Source organism: Salmo salar, chromosome 14 (assembly GCF_965601325.2).
Source record: "Salmo salar chromosome 14, fSalSal1, whole genome shotgun sequence".
NCBI lineage: Eukaryota > Metazoa > Chordata > Actinopteri > Salmoniformes > Salmonidae > Salmo > Salmo salar.
The window spans coordinates 40,957,728-40,974,970 of record NC_138304.1 but is presented as its reverse complement, the minus strand read 5'-3'; the positions used below and the strand labels follow the sequence as shown (position 1 = coordinate 40,974,970).

The 17,243-nt window shown below is 42.8% G+C and overlaps 1 protein-coding gene across 5 annotated transcripts; it reads left to right on the top strand.

Moving 5' to 3' along the window:
• The first annotated feature begins 148 nt into the window (after positions 1 to 148).
• map2k2b (mitogen-activated protein kinase kinase 2b) lies at positions 149 to 5,805 on the top strand. Of its 5 annotated transcripts, none has more exons than XM_045694350.2 (13): positions 149 to 681; positions 1,078 to 1,258; positions 1,365 to 1,575; positions 2,079 to 2,135; positions 2,252 to 2,341; positions 2,521 to 2,598; positions 3,000 to 3,051; positions 3,183 to 3,307; positions 3,402 to 3,621; positions 3,712 to 3,764; positions 3,947 to 4,008; positions 4,228 to 4,273; positions 4,502 to 5,805. In XM_045694350.2, exons 2-13 carry the CDS (start codon positions 1,164 to 1,166, stop codon positions 4,610 to 4,612), a joined length of 1,200 nt encoding a protein of 399 aa, XP_045550306.2. In that variant the 5' UTR covers positions 149 to 681; positions 1,078 to 1,163; the 3' UTR covers positions 4,613 to 5,805. The 5 variants fall into 5 exon arrangements, with proteins under 5 accessions (XP_045550306.2, XP_045550305.2, XP_013996464.3 ...); XM_045694349.2 differs by having other exon boundaries at positions 149 to 777; XM_014140991.3 differs by having other exon boundaries at positions 151 to 681; positions 1,013 to 1,258.
• The last annotated feature ends 11,438 nt before the right edge of the window (positions 5,806 to 17,243 follow it).

Below are 17,243 nucleotides of genomic sequence, written 5' to 3'. Positions count from 1 at the left end.
ATCTAATCATAGGAATTAATGTTATTCTACAGTATTTCAATTAAATGTTTTTCAAGGACAAAATGATATGTATTTAAGTATTTTTTTTGTTGTCCTAGTGGGGACAGTAACATTAGTAATCTCAAAATTATACTTTAAGGAAATATGCTTTAGATTTTTTTATTTTGTATGTTTATCTCTAATTTAAACGTATGCATTAAGATGTCTAATCGAATAAATGTGGCACAAACGAATGCAGACATTAATACAAAATATTTTTTACAACGGTGGGGGAGTGCCAAGATGAAGGCACGGTGGCTTCAGCACAGCGCCCCCTATCAGTTTTCTATATAAATCATTGCATACCACCAGGTGTAAAGGTGTGCCATAACGTCGGTAAAGACAACTTTTCTCGCGAGACTTTCTTTGTCTTCCTGGACCAAATAGCATCTGATAGTACCGCGAAGAGGGCCAAATTTAGCCGCTACCCCCACTCTTATCCTGGGACCTTGTGTGCAGTCTATGGTCCACATCTCAGGACACGAATAACTTGTTGGCCCCAACGGTCCGCTCCTTTTGAACGTTCTGCTAGGCCAAGACGGGTTTGGCGAAGACGATAGTGGAGCAACACGCAAGGACAGCGGGATTGTTAGCTTGAATGGCTAGCACGGATACCTAGCTAAAGCATTAACGTTACTATTGGTATGGAATGTGGTGATGGCTGTGGTCCAACCTTTGCTTGTGTAACTAGCTATCTACAGTTAGCTGTGTTGATTCATTCTTTATCCCAACTTGAAGGTAACGTGATTAATTTAACAACATAGTTACGTGTCTTACTAGCTAGTTATTTGTTTCCATAATGTTAGCTTGCTAGCCAGTTTATTGCTAACGTTATTTATTGGCAGTCACAGGAGGCAATAGCTAACTAGTCATAGCTAATTTATCCAGCCATCTACCGTTAGTTAGCTAGTCTGGTCTAAAATACCTAGTTAATTAACTAGACGCCTCATTGTCACCCCTGTTGATTCGATAGATACACCGGCTAGTTTGAGAGCTAATTGGCTAGGCAGGCCTGAGGCATTTTGGATCTGCCAACAGCATTCAGTCACTCTTCTGGCGACACAGCAAGTTGGAGTCAAGAGACTCAACGCTGGTATCTAGCAAGTTATTCTCTAAAACAAAACATGGCCCCCAAAAAAAGACCAGTGCGCCTTAACATCACGCCCACCGCTGGTGAGGGAGGATTGTCCACCTCCACAACCATCGCAGCTGCCTCTGAGTAAGTAACTCCATAGCCAGCTGGCTACTGTTAAACTCAAATTCAAGTCAAACTCTACTTTCATGTGAGAATTCACCTCCAATTCTCCCTACTCCTTCGCTCTCAGTGCTAACCTGGAGGCCCTACAGAAGAAGTTGGAGGAGTTGGATCTGGACGAGCAGCAGAAGAAGCGCCTGGAGAATTTCCTTACCCAGAAGGCCAAGGTGGGCGAACTGAAAGATGATGACTTCCACCGCATTTGTGAGTTGGGTGTCGGCAACGGAGGCGTGGTCAACAAGGTGTGCCACAAACCCTCAGGCCTCGTCATGGCCAGAAAGGTGAGTGGTGTGAATGCTGGTGCCAGTCTGAAAGCAACCCCCTGACCCTTTTCTTAGATCAGGAAGGATCAGGTGGGTGTGAGCCGATTGATGGGAAATTTGCCTGAGGGCACTTTCTAGTGGTTTACATGTCACCATATTGCTCAAACTTGTCCGATCCTTTCAGATGGGAAGCAGTTAGGGGTTGATTTCAGACTTGGCAGACTTGTGCCTTTTGAGCAAGGCTCTTAACCCTAATTTGCTCCATGGGGGAGGGGGGTAAAAAGGATAAATTGTACAAACAAAAAAAATATGTATTGATTGTATTGCCTATGATGTAATTACAATTGTAATAATAACAATTGTTCACAAGAAAAGACTAGGCACATATTTCTGTAATTCTAGCAAAACAATTTAAGGCAGCCATTTTGAACCAGCAAAACCACTGTACTTATGGCCATTAGTGATGAGACAAAGACATTGATTTTTGGTGTTTATGTAATGCATTCATCCTCCCTCCTTAGCTGATCCATCTGGAGATCAAGCCAGCCATCAGGAACCAGATCATCAGAGAGCTACAGGTGCTGCTTTTGTTATTTCATTTAGCATTATCAATAACTTAATGTTTAAACCAAATCAATTCTTAAACAAGAGTATTCCTTATGTGTTTAAACCCACCTCTCTCGGTCTCCCTCAGTTGCTACATGAGTGTAATTCTCCCTACATCGTTAGTTTCTACGGGTCCTTCTACAGCGACGGAGAGATCAGCATCTGCATGGAACACATGGTAAAGGATGGGGGAGAGAGTGGGGGTGAGAGAGGGTGTTTTTCAAGAGCAAGTTAAATCATTTTGGGGAGTATGGTTGAGATAGTAATGTTGTAATGCAGGTAGACTCGGACCTTGTCATACTGTGAAGTGTTTATGTGAGGTGGTTGTGACTGAGTGGCTCTCCTCTCTCCCTGCAGGATGGGGGCTCTCTGGACCAGGTGCTGAAGGAGGCCAGGAGGATCCCTGAGGAGATCCTGGGGAAAGTCAGCATCGCTGTGAGTATCATCAAACTAGGGGTGTTTTTATTATTGTTTTTATTTAACCTTTATTTGACTAGGGGTTCTTTTTATTATAATTTTTTTAAACCTTTTTTAACTGTGCGCTGCTCCTAAACTGCAGGGGTTTTTTGCAGTGAGAATGTGCAGGGAGGTATTTTGCCAACATCTATTTAGGCTTATTAAAACACTTTTTGATCACGAGTATCATCTGATCCAACTGGCAACTTACGAATACGAGTATGGCCATGTCGGCACACCCCTACAACAAACCATAGCTAGCTACATATGAAGATAGTAATGCATGTCTATTGTTTCCCAAAGGATAGATGTAGTGTTTGACAATTCCAAGTGTGCTCTTGAAACTGGGCAAAAACGGCAACATTTTCACATCTTCACAGGTTCTAAGAGGGTTAGCGTATCTACGAGAGAAACACCAGATCATGCACAGAGGTACACATTGATGCTATGCATTTGAATTTACGTATCTACCTATGCACTGTAGATTTTCCACTGCGTTCGTCTGTGCCTGTGTGTTTTTAGCAATATGCCTGCTGAGTCTAACGACCCCTCCTATCCCCCAGACGTAAAGCCCTCTAATATCCTGGTCAACTCTCGTGGGGAGATCAAGCTGTGTGACTTCGGGGTGAGCGGCCAGCTGATAGACTCCATGGCCAACTCCTTCGTGGGAACACGTTCCTACATGTCGGTGCGTACTCCTGATTTTGTGTGAGAGTGCGTGTGTGTGTGTGTGTGTGTGTGTGTGTGTGTAAGCCATCTATCTCTGTGTCTCTAACCAACAGCCGGAGAGATTGCAGGGCACCCACTACTCAGTCCAGTCTGATGTGTGGAGCATGGGGCTGTCTCTGGTGGAGCTGTCTATCGGCCGGTATCCCATCCCCCCTCCTGACGCCAAGGAGCTGGAGGCCATCTTTGGCCGGCCCATCATGGACGGGACCGAGGGAGAAATCCACAGCAGCACCTCTCCCCGACCCAGACCCCCCGGGGGCAGACCTGCCAGCGGTCAGAACACACACACCCACAGCCTCTTTCGCAGATAGATCATTTACATATTTGTACTGATTATCTGAATAATGTTTTACTGTTAATCAGGCCACGGTCCTGCGATGGCCATCTTTGAGCTGTTGGACTACATCGTCAACGAGGTAAACACTGCTGAGGATTACCCCCCCCCCCCCCCCCCCCCATGGCCATAGATGGATAGAAGAATGCAAATGATTGTCACGGAACGGAAGCTAGAATAGAATATGACCAAACTCTACTGTTATATCCATGGCATGGTGTATAGATGGGCTCGTTATTGATTATGATCATGATTTTGTTACAGCCTCCCCCCAAACTGCCTCATGGAGTATTCACATCTGATTTCCAGGACTTTGTGACTAGATGGTGAGTTCCCCTCAGTCTGAATGATTTATGAATACAATGCCTTGATTTAATAATTATATCAAATCAAACTATATTTGTCACATGCGCCGAATGCAACAAGTGTAGACTTTACTGTGAAATGCTTACTTACCAGCCCTTAACCAACAGTGCAGTTCAAGAAGATTTCACTATCTATCACTATTTTTCTGAAATTACTGTGACATTCTTGTGCTTCCTCAGTCTCATCAAGAACCCAGCAGACCGGGCGGACCTGAAGATGCTGATGGTGAGTGTTGGCCTTTGGACTGGAGAGCACTGGGAAGGACTGAAGAGAGAAAAGCTAGCCCTTTGACAGAAAAGCGAGCCATATTGGATTCCAGTCCCTTGCTGTTGGCTGCTTAGCTAATGGTTATAATAACTAAAGAGATAGACATGACCGATATGTGACAGTACATGATTAGCTGAAGCACAGATGTATCTTTGTACTAAGCCATGTGTCTCTTGTTTGTTTCAGAACCACACTTTTATCAAGCGCTCGGAGGTAGAGGAGATGGACTTCGCTGGCTGGCTCTGTAAAACCATGGCGCTGAACCAACCCAGCACTCCCACACGCACTGCAGACTAAACACACTCAAACAGACATGCAGCGGCCTGAACACATACAGACTAATGGGCACACATAGACATGCATCATATATATATATATATATATATATATATATATATATACATATACATACATACATACATACATACATACATACATACATACATACACACGCTTTTCTTGTCAGCCGCCTCTCCTCCTTCAGGTGATCCAAGTATGAACTGGCCCTATTGGCCCTAAAGCCTCCATTCAGTCACTCTTCTCTAACCATTAGTGCTGAGCGATTAACCAACATTTCGTAAAACATTTTTTTTGTTTGTTGTTATTAAACAACTAATTGACCGACGTTCATTTTTTTTTATTGGTGAGCCCAATGCACTGTTTCTCACTCGAAATCAAGTCAAGAACTACGGTATGTGGGATGCTGGGCTGAAGGGAGTTGTAGTTTTCATTAAGAAAATATTATACCTAGTTCAACGCAGAAACGTGATAATTAACTACAGTGACCTTAATCCGTTGCGTCTGTTTCTTCCGTCTCGGACAGAGACGTATCAGAGAGGAAGTGGCGAAGCGAGCGGCTTCACTCACCAGAATATGTCCAAAATAAGCCCAATGCGTTTCAATGGGCTTATTTTGGACCTAAAGCTTGTTGCCTGCCTTCGCGCCTTTGGGACGATTCCTGTTGTTCGGGCGGTGACATGAGCATCTCAACATTAAATACAGATCTCTGTACGGATAAACTTTCACGCCTGCTATGTTGTGTACACACAGACTGCATCATGAGAGAGGAATGTATAGAACACAATGATGAGGGACAGATGCTGTTAGTTATCTACTTTGAAGAACTAGTAAAATGTTTTCGCCAGACAGCTCTACAGCGTAGACAACATAGGCAGGCTAGCTAAATAGGATGACTAAAGACAGTGCAGTATGGGGAGCACATAGATAACATTAGATGGCCTGGCGGACTGCTACTGCCTGGGCAGAGATGAGATGATTACTATTATTTTTCATTCCTTAAAGTCAAGTAATCAGATAAAAACCAAGTAATATACACAACTAAAATGTTTTATTTTAAAGGAATTTACACTTTCTATCAATGTCTATACAATGTAGACCTGACAGACAATGGAATATTTTCAAGGTTTTGGCAATTGAATGTTCACTATTTTAGGCTTTGGAATTTCTATTAAAAAAAACCTCTAAAATCATTGTGAATCCTTATTTCAGCATGCATTCAATTTTTTCAAACATTATCAAAATTGAATAACTGAACTGACCTCAAAGCACTAATCGCTCAGCACTACTGACCATGTCAGAAACAAACCCTCAGTTACAACCTTTAACAGGATTGCTTCACAGGTCAGGTTGGGCCAACCCATCACTGTTGTCAGATTCATCTATCATACTGTAACAGAAGCCTGCATCCCCATACCTCTTCCCCTTGTTGTCTGGATGTTGTAATCTGCAGTATCAATGGGATCGAGGTGCTTCATTCTCCAGGAAGAGCAGACATCATTTATAAAGTGAAAGATGGGCTCTGGTCAGAGGCTTAAGGTACACATAGTCCCTAGCCGAGCTCTGTGTGAGTTAACAATCTTCACGGTCACCATGTTGGCACGAAATGTTTGTGTTTTGACATGTCTATCTACCTGCTGCAACTTCCCCTAAACTCCTTTTTCTTGTTTTGGGTTGCTTTAACATCGGAAGCCTTTTGAGCAGAGAAGTTATGCAGAAATATGCCCCCCCCCCCAAAAAAAAAACACAGGAAATCAGGAAAGTTTACAAATTGAGCAAGACCTATTTCAGTTTCCTGAGTATGAATACAACATCTGCACTTCATCTGTTTCAAGACGATAGTCTTTTGCGTTTCTTATTTATTTTGCTTTTCAGTTACATTTCACTCTGTAGGAACAGTAACCTCAACGTCAGTCACTCTGCAGGAACAGTAACCTCAACGTCAGTCACTCTGTAGGAACAGTAACCTCAACGTCAGTCACTCTGTAGGAACAGTAACCTCAACGTCAGTCACTCTGCAGGAACAGTAACCTCAACGTCAGTCACTCTGCAGGAACAGTAACCTCAACGTCAGTCACTCTGTAGGAACAGTAACCTCAACGTCAGTCACTCTGTAGGAACAGTAACCTCAACGTCAGTCACTCTGCAGGAACAGTAACCTCAACGTCAGTCACTCTGCAGGAACAGTAACCTCAACGTCAGTCACTCTGCAGGGACAGTAACCTCAACGTCAGTCACTCTGCAGGAACAGTAACCTCAACGTCAGTCACTCTGTAGGAACAGTAACCTCAACGTCAGTCACTCTGTAGGAACAGTAACCTCAACGTCAGTCACTCTGTAGGAACAGTAACCTCAACGTCAGTCACTCTGTAGGAACAGTGACCTCAACGTCATTGCCCACAGCTACAGTGTGACATTGGTATTTTTGCCAGGCCATTGGTATTATAACAGTCATGATTAGTAGTTGATGTACATCACAGGAGGTTGGTGGTAATGGCTGGAGTGGAATGGTATCAAACACATGGATTCCACATTTACTCCGTTCCAGCCCTTATTATGAGCCGTCCTCTCCACTGCAGCCTCCGCTGATGTAGATGTATATATCGTTACATGAGTATGTCTACACATGTCTTGGTGTATGTGGATTCAGATATGTAAAGCATATATGCATACATTAGTTTATTTTCTTTTGGCAGATGGTTATGAGTGTAGTGTTTGTCCATGAGAAGGCTTAGGATACTGAAATACTGCACTAATCATTCAACTTCGGGTGTCTTTCGACCAGGGTTGTGTTTAAGATCAACAGTGCTGCTCTGAGGTCAAGACAAGTCTAAAGCAGTTTAGCCTCCTTCATCTGCACCGTTCTGAAAGCACAGGATAGGTGAAAACACTATTGAGAATATCTGCTGCCCATGTTTTGCTTTCACCTGTCCAATTATTTTACATCAGTGATGTTTAAGGCAAGGAAAGGAGACTAGAAAAGGATGCCACTTAAATTACAGAGATGCAACCCTATTGTCTGTGAAAGAGGGAGCCATTTAGACTGTTGAGATGCAGCCCTAGTGTCTGTGTCCTGGCCAGACTCCCTCCATCCCTTTTGTCTATAGGAGAGATTCATGGCTGACTTGTGTTGAGGAATGAACACACTTTAACCAGAGTAAATTCTATCTTTATATCATAATATACAGTACCAGTCGAAATGTTGGACACATCTAGTCATTCAAGGGTTTTTCTTTCTTTGCTATTTTCCTCATTGTATAATAATTAAAACATCAACTATGAAATAACACCATATGGAATCATGTAGTAACCAAAAAAGTGTTAAAAGAATCCAATTATTTATATTTGAGATTCTTCAAAGTAGCCACCCTTTGCCTTGATGACTGCTTTGCATGCTCTTGGCATTCTCTCTCAACCAGCTTCGGGAGGAATGCTTTTCCAACAGTCTTGAAAGAGTTCCCACATATGCTGAGCACTTATTGCCTGCATTTCCTTCACTCTGCGGTCCAACACATCCCAAACCATCTCAATTGGGTTGAGGTTGGGTGATTGTGGAGGCCAGGTCATCTGATGCAGCACTCCATCACTCTCCTTGGTTAAATAGCCCTTACACAGCCTGGAGGTGTGTTGGGTCATTGTCCTGTTGAAAAACAAATGATAGTCCCACTAAGCGCAAACCAGATGGGATGGAGTATCGCTGCAGAAGGCTGTGGTAGCCATGCTGGTTAAGTGTGCCTTGAATTCTAAATAAATCACTGACAGTGTCACCAGCAAAGCACACCATAACACCTCCTCCTCCATGCTTCATGGTGGGAACCACACATGCAGAGATCATCCGTTCACCTACTTTGCGTCTCACAAAGACACGGCGGTTGGAACCAGAAAGCTTTAATTTTGACTCATCAGACCAAAGGACAGATTTCCACCGGTTTAATGTCCATTGCTTGTGTTTCTTGGCCCAAACAAGTCTCTTCTTCTTATTGGTGTCATTTAGTAGGGGTTTCTTTGTAGCAATTCAACCATGAAGGCCTGATTCACGCAGACTCCTCTGAATAGTTGAAGTTGAGATGTCTGTTACTTGAACTCTGTGAAGCATTTATTTGGGCTGCAATCTGAGGCTGGTAACTAATGAACTTATCCTCTGCAGCAGAGGTAACTCTGGGTCTTCCTTTCCTGTGGTGGTCCTCATGAGAGCCAGATTCATCATAGCGCTTGATGGTTTTTGCGTCTGTTCTTGCAGAAACGTTCAAAGTTCTTAGTGTTCCAGATTGACTGACTCTCATGTCTTAAAGTAATGATGGACTGTTGTTTCTCTTTCCTTATTTGAGCTGTTCTTGTCATAATATGGTCTTAGCCCTATTTGGTAAAATACCATTTTCTGTATACCACCCTTACCTTGTCACAACACAACTGATTGGCTCAAATGCATTAAGAAGGAAAGAAATTCCACAAAGTGACTTAACAAGGCACACCTGTTAGTTGAAATGCTTTCTGGTGACTACCTCATGAAACTGGTTGAGAGAAAGCCAAGAGTGTGCAAAGCTGTCATCAAGGCAAAGAGTGGCTACTTTGAAGAATCTCAAATATAAAATATATTTTGATTTGTTTACCACTTTTATGGTTACTACATGATTCCATATATGTTATTTCATAGTTTTGTTGTCTTCCCTATTATGTAGAAAATAGTAAAAATACAAAAAAAAACTTGAATGAGTAGGTGTCCAAACTTTTGACTGGTACTAAATATATATATAAAACATACATACATACACACATACACACAGCAGGGTATGGATATGCCATTGAAATAAGTGCATTTCTGTGTCCTGGGGGGGTTGAGGGCCTTTCACTGCTTTCTTTGGTTAATTTTGTGTATTTCTTCTAAGTAACGTTTAAAAACTAGGAATGGTTTTTCCCACGGCAAAACCGTCAAAAGCTTTGTCTTTGTAAGTCATAATTGTCAATAAATGGTATGTGTTGTCACAACGAAACACGGGACTCTTATTGTTCTCTTCTGGAAGCATTACACTCATGACACCACTAGGGGGCAGTATAGAAATTCATAGGCATCATCAGAGGCGCTCAGGGTAGAATTATCCCTCAGGCACAGATATAGGACCAGTTTACCAAGAGGGGAAAACTGCAAATCTGACCTTAGATTAGTGTCTAAAACAGGGGTGTCAAACATACAGCCCATGGGTGGTTTGAATAAAAAAAATATATATATTTATACTTTGAGGGGGAATTAACTCAACATACCTTAAAATCACTAAAGCCAAGTTGAAACTGTAGAAATGCTAATGGGACTACATGTATACAGTTCCTTGACTGTCCAGCTCACTAATAATCACAGAAATTAAAGCTAAACAGTCAGGGAGTATAGAAAATTCCAAAAACGATGGATAGATTACTATCTTTTGTTCATTTTGACGGCGAGGAAATATAACATTTCAGTGCGGACCTCCGGACCTTGTTGAAGACTGAATGTGGCCCCCAGGGCAAAATGAGTTTGACACCTCTGGTCTAGAAACAAATTCATCATATTTCCTCAAAGGCCACTTTAGTACAGTCATGAGAAGCAAAGGCATGTCAGGTTCAACAAATTCCCCACAGCCTACCTTAGCTATGTGCTGCATTAATAATATTCTGGTTATGTGTTTGTGTGTGTGTGCGTGTGTCAGTGGAGGCTGGTGGGAGGAGCTATAGGAGGACGGGCTCATTGTAATGGTTGAAATGGAACAGAATCATACATGTGGTTTCCATATGTTTGATGTGTTTGACTCCGTTCCATTTATTCCATTCCAGCCATTACAATGAGCCCATCCTCCTATAGCTCCTCCCACCAGCCTCCACTGGGGTGTGTGTGTGTATGCTTGTGTTGAGGTTGTAGGGGATAAGTCTAAAGCTTCGAGAGCTCAGATTGTAGCAGTGTGTGTGTGTGCCGGTTTTTGTATATGTCTTTGTGTGTGTATGCACGTTTGGGTGTGGTGGGGGGCAGGTCTAGAGCTTGGAGAGGTGGGGGGCTGTGAGGGAGATTGGGGGGACTCTAAGACACTGCGGCAGTAAAACAGCAAAGTCTGCAGTGATTAATATGCAAATATGCAAATGAGAGGGTAATTAAGATCCTGCGTTCGTCAGTGGCTCTTTGATTGCTAATGAATTCCAATCTGCAAGAAAGGGGGAGGGGAAGATGAGAAAAAGACTAGTAAAAAAAGAGATGGAGAAGAGTAGAGAGGTATATTGCACCTCTATTCACGTTCTGTGTAAACAGGAAAGGTTAATGGGGGTCCATCATGAATGAGTGAATGAATGCTTAGATGGATGAATGAAAAGTAGATTAATGCTTTGATTTATTGTCATGACAGAATGTCTCTGTCAGAGAGGGATGGGTGTGGTTGTTGTTTAACAGTGACTAACGCACATCATCACCAAATACACAGCGTGGCGCTAGCCATGCTCGCCACGGGGAGCAAGAGAGATGCATGCTGGTTAACGGTGATGCTTTTGACCCCCGTTGAGATAGAGAGGGAGAGAAAAAGAGAACGTGAGGTACCCTAGGCAGGGGGGTTTGCAGTGGCAGCATATGTGTCGTGGAGCACGAAGGATGTTATTTTGATATTTTTGGCAAGCAGTAACTTCACACATGGGCAGACACACTGCTGTTATTGTTGTTTCAATGCTCCCTTGACACCCCTAATTCTCTCTCCCTCCCTGCCCATCGCTCACACAATATACTGTATCACTCTCTCTCCTTACTTAGCCTTCACCCTCCCACCTATCTCTCTCTATATCTCTCTGTTGTTCTCTTGCATCTTATGGTAACAACACCTCTTTACAAACATCATCATAGAGGTCATCTTGTTGCTTTAAAATTAAATTGCCCTTATGCACTGATCTAAGATATGTTTTTTGCTTTGTTTTTCATAATAACTGATTCTAGCAGTGATTACGACGGGCTGGTCCTAGATTTGCACTACTGGGAGTATTTTGTGTTTTGTTACAGGAAACAGGAAACCATAGTCACGTTTCAGGAAGCCCCAGGTTGTGCACACTGTACCTGATGCGTGGGTGGCTGCACCGGGGCCTACCACGGAGAGAAGAGAGTTGTGAGTGTAGAGAGAGGGAGCCCAGTGAAAGCGTAGGTGGAGAAGAGGGTGTTTTAGGGTTAGGAAGATGGGGTTCCATGCTCAAAATAGCTTTTCGTACCTTTGCGTAGGCCTATAGGTAAACCATACCACAGTACAATGTTGCTGCAGTGCAAATATTGCTCTACTTACATAAAAACAATCTTTCACGTTTTTACAGAAGAAGTGGTAAGACCTTCCCACAGTCTAGTAAATCTGGGACATGATAACCTTTTGTCATTAACTGCTCATAGCTGTAAGGGGAGGCAAATATATCTGAAAATGTTTAACAGCGCTAACATCAACTTCGAATCAGCATAACAATACAGATCATTACAACATCAGCACAGTAGTCAGGAGGTAAAACTCACCAGACTGCTGGTGAGTCTCTGATCCACCTCTACGCAGACGACACCATTCTGTATACTTCTGGCCCTTCTTTGGACACTGTGTTAACTACCCTCCAGACGAGCTTCAATGCCATACAACTCTCCTTCCGTGGCCTCCAACTGCTCTTAAATACAAGTAAAACTAAATGCATGCTATTCAAACGATCGCTGCCTGAACCTGCCCGTCCGTCCAGCATCACTACTCTGGACAGTTCTGACTTAGAATATGTGGACAACTACAAATACCTAGGTGTCTGGTTAGAATGTAAACTCTCCTTCCAGACTCACATCAAACATCTCCAATCCAAAGTTAAATCTAGAATCGGCTTCCTATTTCGCAACAAAGCATCTTTCACTCATGCTGCCAAACATACCCTCGTAAAACTGACCATCCTACCGATCCTCGACTTCGGCGATGTCATTTACAAAATAGCCTCCAACACCCTACTCAATAAATTGGATACAGTCTATCACAGTGCCATCCGTTTTGTCACCAAAGCCCCATATACTACCCACCACTGCGACCTGTACGCTCTCGTTGGTTGGCCCTCACTTCATACTCGTCGCCAAACCCACTGGCTCCAGGTCATCTACAAGACCCTGCTAGGTAAAGTTCCCCCTTATCTCAGCTCGGTGGTCACCATAGCAGCACCCACCTGTAGCACACGCTCCAGCAGGTATATCTCTCTGGTCACCCCCAAAGCCAATTCCTCCTTTGGCCGTCTCTCCTTCCAGTTCTCTGCTGCCAATGATTGGAACAAACTACAAAAATCTCTGAAACTGGAAACACTCATTTCCCTCACTAGCTTTAAGCACCAGCTGTCAGAGCAGCTCACAGATCACTGCACCTGTACATAGCCCATCTATAATTTAGCCCAAACAACTACCTCTTACCCTACTGTATTTATTTATTTATTTATTTTGCTCCTTTGCACCCCATTATTTCTATTTCTACTTTGCACTTTTCCACTGCAAATCTACCATTCCAGTGTTTTACTTGCTATATTGTATTTACTTTGCCTTTTTTGCCTTACCTCCCTTACAGTGAGGGAAAAAAGTATTTGATCCCCTGCTGATTTTGTACGTTTGCCCACTGACAAAGAAATGATCAGTCTATAATTTTAATGGTAGGTTTATTTGAACAGTGAGAGACAGAATAACAACAAAAAAATCCAGAAAAACGCATGTCAAAAATGTTCTAAAATGATTTGCATTTTAATGAGGGAAATAAGTATTTGACTCCTCTGCAAAACATGACTTAGTACTTGGTGGCAAAACCCTTGTTGGTAATCACAGAGGTCAGACGTTTCTTGTAGTTGGCCACCAGATATGCACACATCTCAGGAGGGATTTTGTCCCACTCCTCTTTGCAGATCTTCTCCAAGTCATTAAGGTTTCGAGGCTGACGTTTGGCAACTCAAACCTTCAGCTCCCTCCACAGATTTTCTATGGGATTAAGGTCTGGAGACTGGCTAGGCCACTCCAGGACCTTATTGTGCTTCTTCTTGAGCCACTCCTTTGTTGCCTTGGCCGTGTGTTTTGGGTCATTGTCATGCTGGAATACCCATCCACGACCCATTTTCAATGCCCTGGAAGGAGGTTCTCACCCCAGATTTGACGGTACATGGCCCCGTCCATCGTCCCTTTGATGCGGTGAAGTTGTCCTGTCCCCTTAGCAGAAAAACACCCCCAAAGCATAATGTTTCCACCTCCATGTTTGACGGTGGGGATGGCGTTCTTGGGGTCATGGGCAGCATTCCTCCTCCTCCAAACACGGCGAGTTGAGTTGATGCCAAAGAGCTCCATTTTGGTCTCATCTGACCACAACACTTTCACCCAGTTGTCCTCTGAATCATTCAGATGTTCATTGGCAAACTTCAGACGGACATGTATATGTGATTTCTTGAGCAGGGGGACCTTGCGGGCGCTGCAGGATTTCAGTCCTTCGCGGCATAGTGTGTTACCAATTGTTTTCTTGGTGACTATGGTCCCAGCTGCCTTGAGATCATTGACAAGATCCTCCCGAGTAGTTCTGGGCTGATTCCTCACCGTTCTCATGATCATTGCAACTCCACGAGGTGAGATCTTGCATGGAGCCCCAGGCTGAGGGAGATTGACAGTTCTTTTGTGTTTCTTCCATTTGCGAATAATCGCACCAACTGTTGTCACCTTCTCGCCAAGCTGCTTGGCCATGGTCTTGTAGCCCATTCCAGCCTTGTGTAGGTCTACAATCTTGTCCCTGACATCCTTGGAGAGCTCTTTGGTCTTGGCCATGGTGGAGAGTTTGGAATCTGATTGATTGATTGCTTCTGTGGACAGGTGTCTTTTATACAGGTAACAAACTGAGATTAGGAGCACTCCCTTTAAGAGTGTGCTCCTAATCTCAGCTCGTTACCTGTATAAAAGACACCTGGGAGCCAGAAATCTTTCTGATTGAGAGGGGGTCAAATACTTATTTCCCTCATTAAAATGCAAATCAATTTATAACATCTCTATAACGTCTCTCACTGTTCAAATAAACCTACCATTAAAATTATAGACTGATCATTTCTTTGTCAGTGGGCAAACGTACAAAATCAGCAGGGGATCAAATACTTTTGTCCCTCACTGTATCTCACCTCATTTGTTCACTTTGTATATAGACTTATTTTTCTACTATATTATTGACTGTATGTTTGTTTTACTCCATGTGTAACTCTGTGTTGTTGTATGTGTCAAACTGCTTGCTTTATATTGGCCAGGTCGCAATTGTAAATGAGAACTTGTTCTCAACTTGCCTACCTGGTTAAATAAAGGTGAAATAAATAAATAAATAAAAATTTATAAAATAGCCTCCAACACTCTACTCAACAAATTGGATGCAGTCTATCACAGTGTCATCTGTTTTGTCACCAAAGCCCCATATATTACCCACCACTGCGACCTGTACACTCTCGTTGGCTGGCCCTCGCTTCATACTCGTCGCCAAATCCACTGGCTCCAGGTCATCTACAAGTCTTTGCTAGGTAAAGCCCCGCATTATCTCAGCTCACTGGTCACCATTGCAGCACCCACCCGTAGCACGGGCTCCAACAGGTATATTTCACTAGTCACCCCCAAAGCCAATTTGGCCGCCTTTCCTTCCAGTTCTCTGCTGCCAATGACTGGAACGAATTGCAAAAATCACTGAAGCTGGAGACTCATATCTCCCTCACTAACTTTAAGCACCAGCTGTCAGAGCAGCTCACAGATCACTGCACATGTACATAGCCCATCCAACTACCTCATCCCAATACTGTATTTATTTATTTATTTATTTAGCTCCTTTGCACCCCAGTATCTCTACTTGCACATTCATCTTCTGCACATCTATCACTCCAGTGTGTAATTGCTATATTGTAATTACTTCGCCACTATGGCCTATTTATTGCCTTACCTGCTTTAGCTTACCTCATTTGCACACACTGTACATAGACCTTTTCAACTGTATTATTGACTGTATGTTTGTTTATACCATGTGTAACTCTGTGTTGTTGTATGAGTCGAACTGCTTTGCTTTATCTTGGCCAGGTCGCAGTTGTAAATGAGAACTTGTTCTCAACTTGCCTACCTGGTTAAATAAAGGTGAAATAAAATAAATAAAATAAAATGAAACGAGGTGAACATCTCATTGTGGGTCTGTGAAGTCACACGTGTGGTAGGCTCTGAGTTCCCATGAAGCCTGGCGCAGATGTACAGTACCAGTCAAAAGTTTGGACACACCTACTCATTTCTACATTGTAAAATAATAGTGAAGTCATGAAAACTATGAAATAAAACATATGGAATCATGTAGTAACTAAAAAAGTGTTAAACAAATCAACCACTGTGTCTTTGTGCGACAGAGTAGGTGAACGTGTGTGGTTCCCATCGTGAAGCATGGAGGAAGAGGTGTGATGGTGTGAGGGTGTTTTACTGGTGACACTGTCAGTGATTTATTTATAATTCAAGGCCCACTTAACCAGCATGGCTACCACAACATTCTGCAGCAATACGCCATCCCATCTGCTTTGCGCTTAATGGAACTATCATTTATTTTTTAACAGGACAATGACCGAAAACACAACTCCAGGTTGTATACTTTGAAGAATGTAAAATCTAAAATATATTTTGATGTTTAGCACTTTTTTGGTTACTACAGGATATGTGTTCTTTTATAGTTTTGATGTGTTCACTATTATTCTACAATGTAGAAAATAGTAAAAATAAAGAAAAACCCTTGAATGAGTAGGTGTGTCCAAACTTCTGACTGGTACTGCAGTTCAACTCAATACCTTTTTTGAATTATCTTGAAACACACAGACACACTATATGAGCCGCAGACACATGCTGTGTTTGTTTATTTTACCACCAAAAGACTCATTTCACAAGGACCAGGTGCCGAGTCCTAAGTCTGTATCACATGTCCTTGCCTCTACAAACCAAAGGGAAAAACCAGGCTCTCTCTCTCTCCTTTTTTAAACACACACACACACACACTATACTATACACACTTCATGTCGGACCCAGCTGTTAGTTAGGCTACTTAGTGCCCGACCCCACCTCAACTTGGTTCATTCAGGCAATTAATTATGGACTACTTCCCGCTGTGGAGGGCACGCTACAATCATCCAAACTTCTAACTCCTTTGACTACTGATGGACACAAATAATATTGACAGGGGTCTTGGGTTTAAGCAAACGGCCAACACCATTAGTGGGTTTATCATCGTGGGCTTATAGTGACTTAAGTCTCAATGATACAAATGGGGTCAGAATATAGCCTTTGAAAAAGGTTGTGAAGACACACTTCAAAGAAAAAATATTAAAATTGAAATTTGTCAGTCACAAAAGTCTCATCCTCATCCCAAATAGAGGATGATAGCCCAGAATATTCTATATTAATTAATAACTCATCACAGTAATATAACTGTTAAACACCTTTCCCTGTGATATGTACTCCTTGGCACATAAAAAATTCTTCAATTTAAGTGGTCTCCCCTTTTTCTCCCTCTCTGTTGCTCGTTCGCTCTCTATCTCCCTCCCTCCCTCCCTCCTGTTCTTTATAACACATGGTATACAGTATGTTGCTGGCCATATAGTTTCCCCACCCCCCACGCTA

Bases quoted from the DNA above. Each gene is read 5' to 3' on its own strand.
- map2k2b (XM_045694349.2), top strand. From the start codon at position 684: ATGGAATGTGGTGATGGCTGTGGTCCAACCTTTGCTTGTGTAACTAGC. The intron at 1,576-2,078 runs GTGAGTGGTGTG...CTCCCTCCTTAG, and splicing joins GCCTCGTCATGGCCAGAAAG to CTGATCCATCTGGAGATCAA. The intron at 4,009-4,227 runs GTGAGTTCCCCT...GTGCTTCCTCAG, and splicing joins CAGGACTTTGTGACTAGATG to TCTCATCAAGAACCCAGCAG.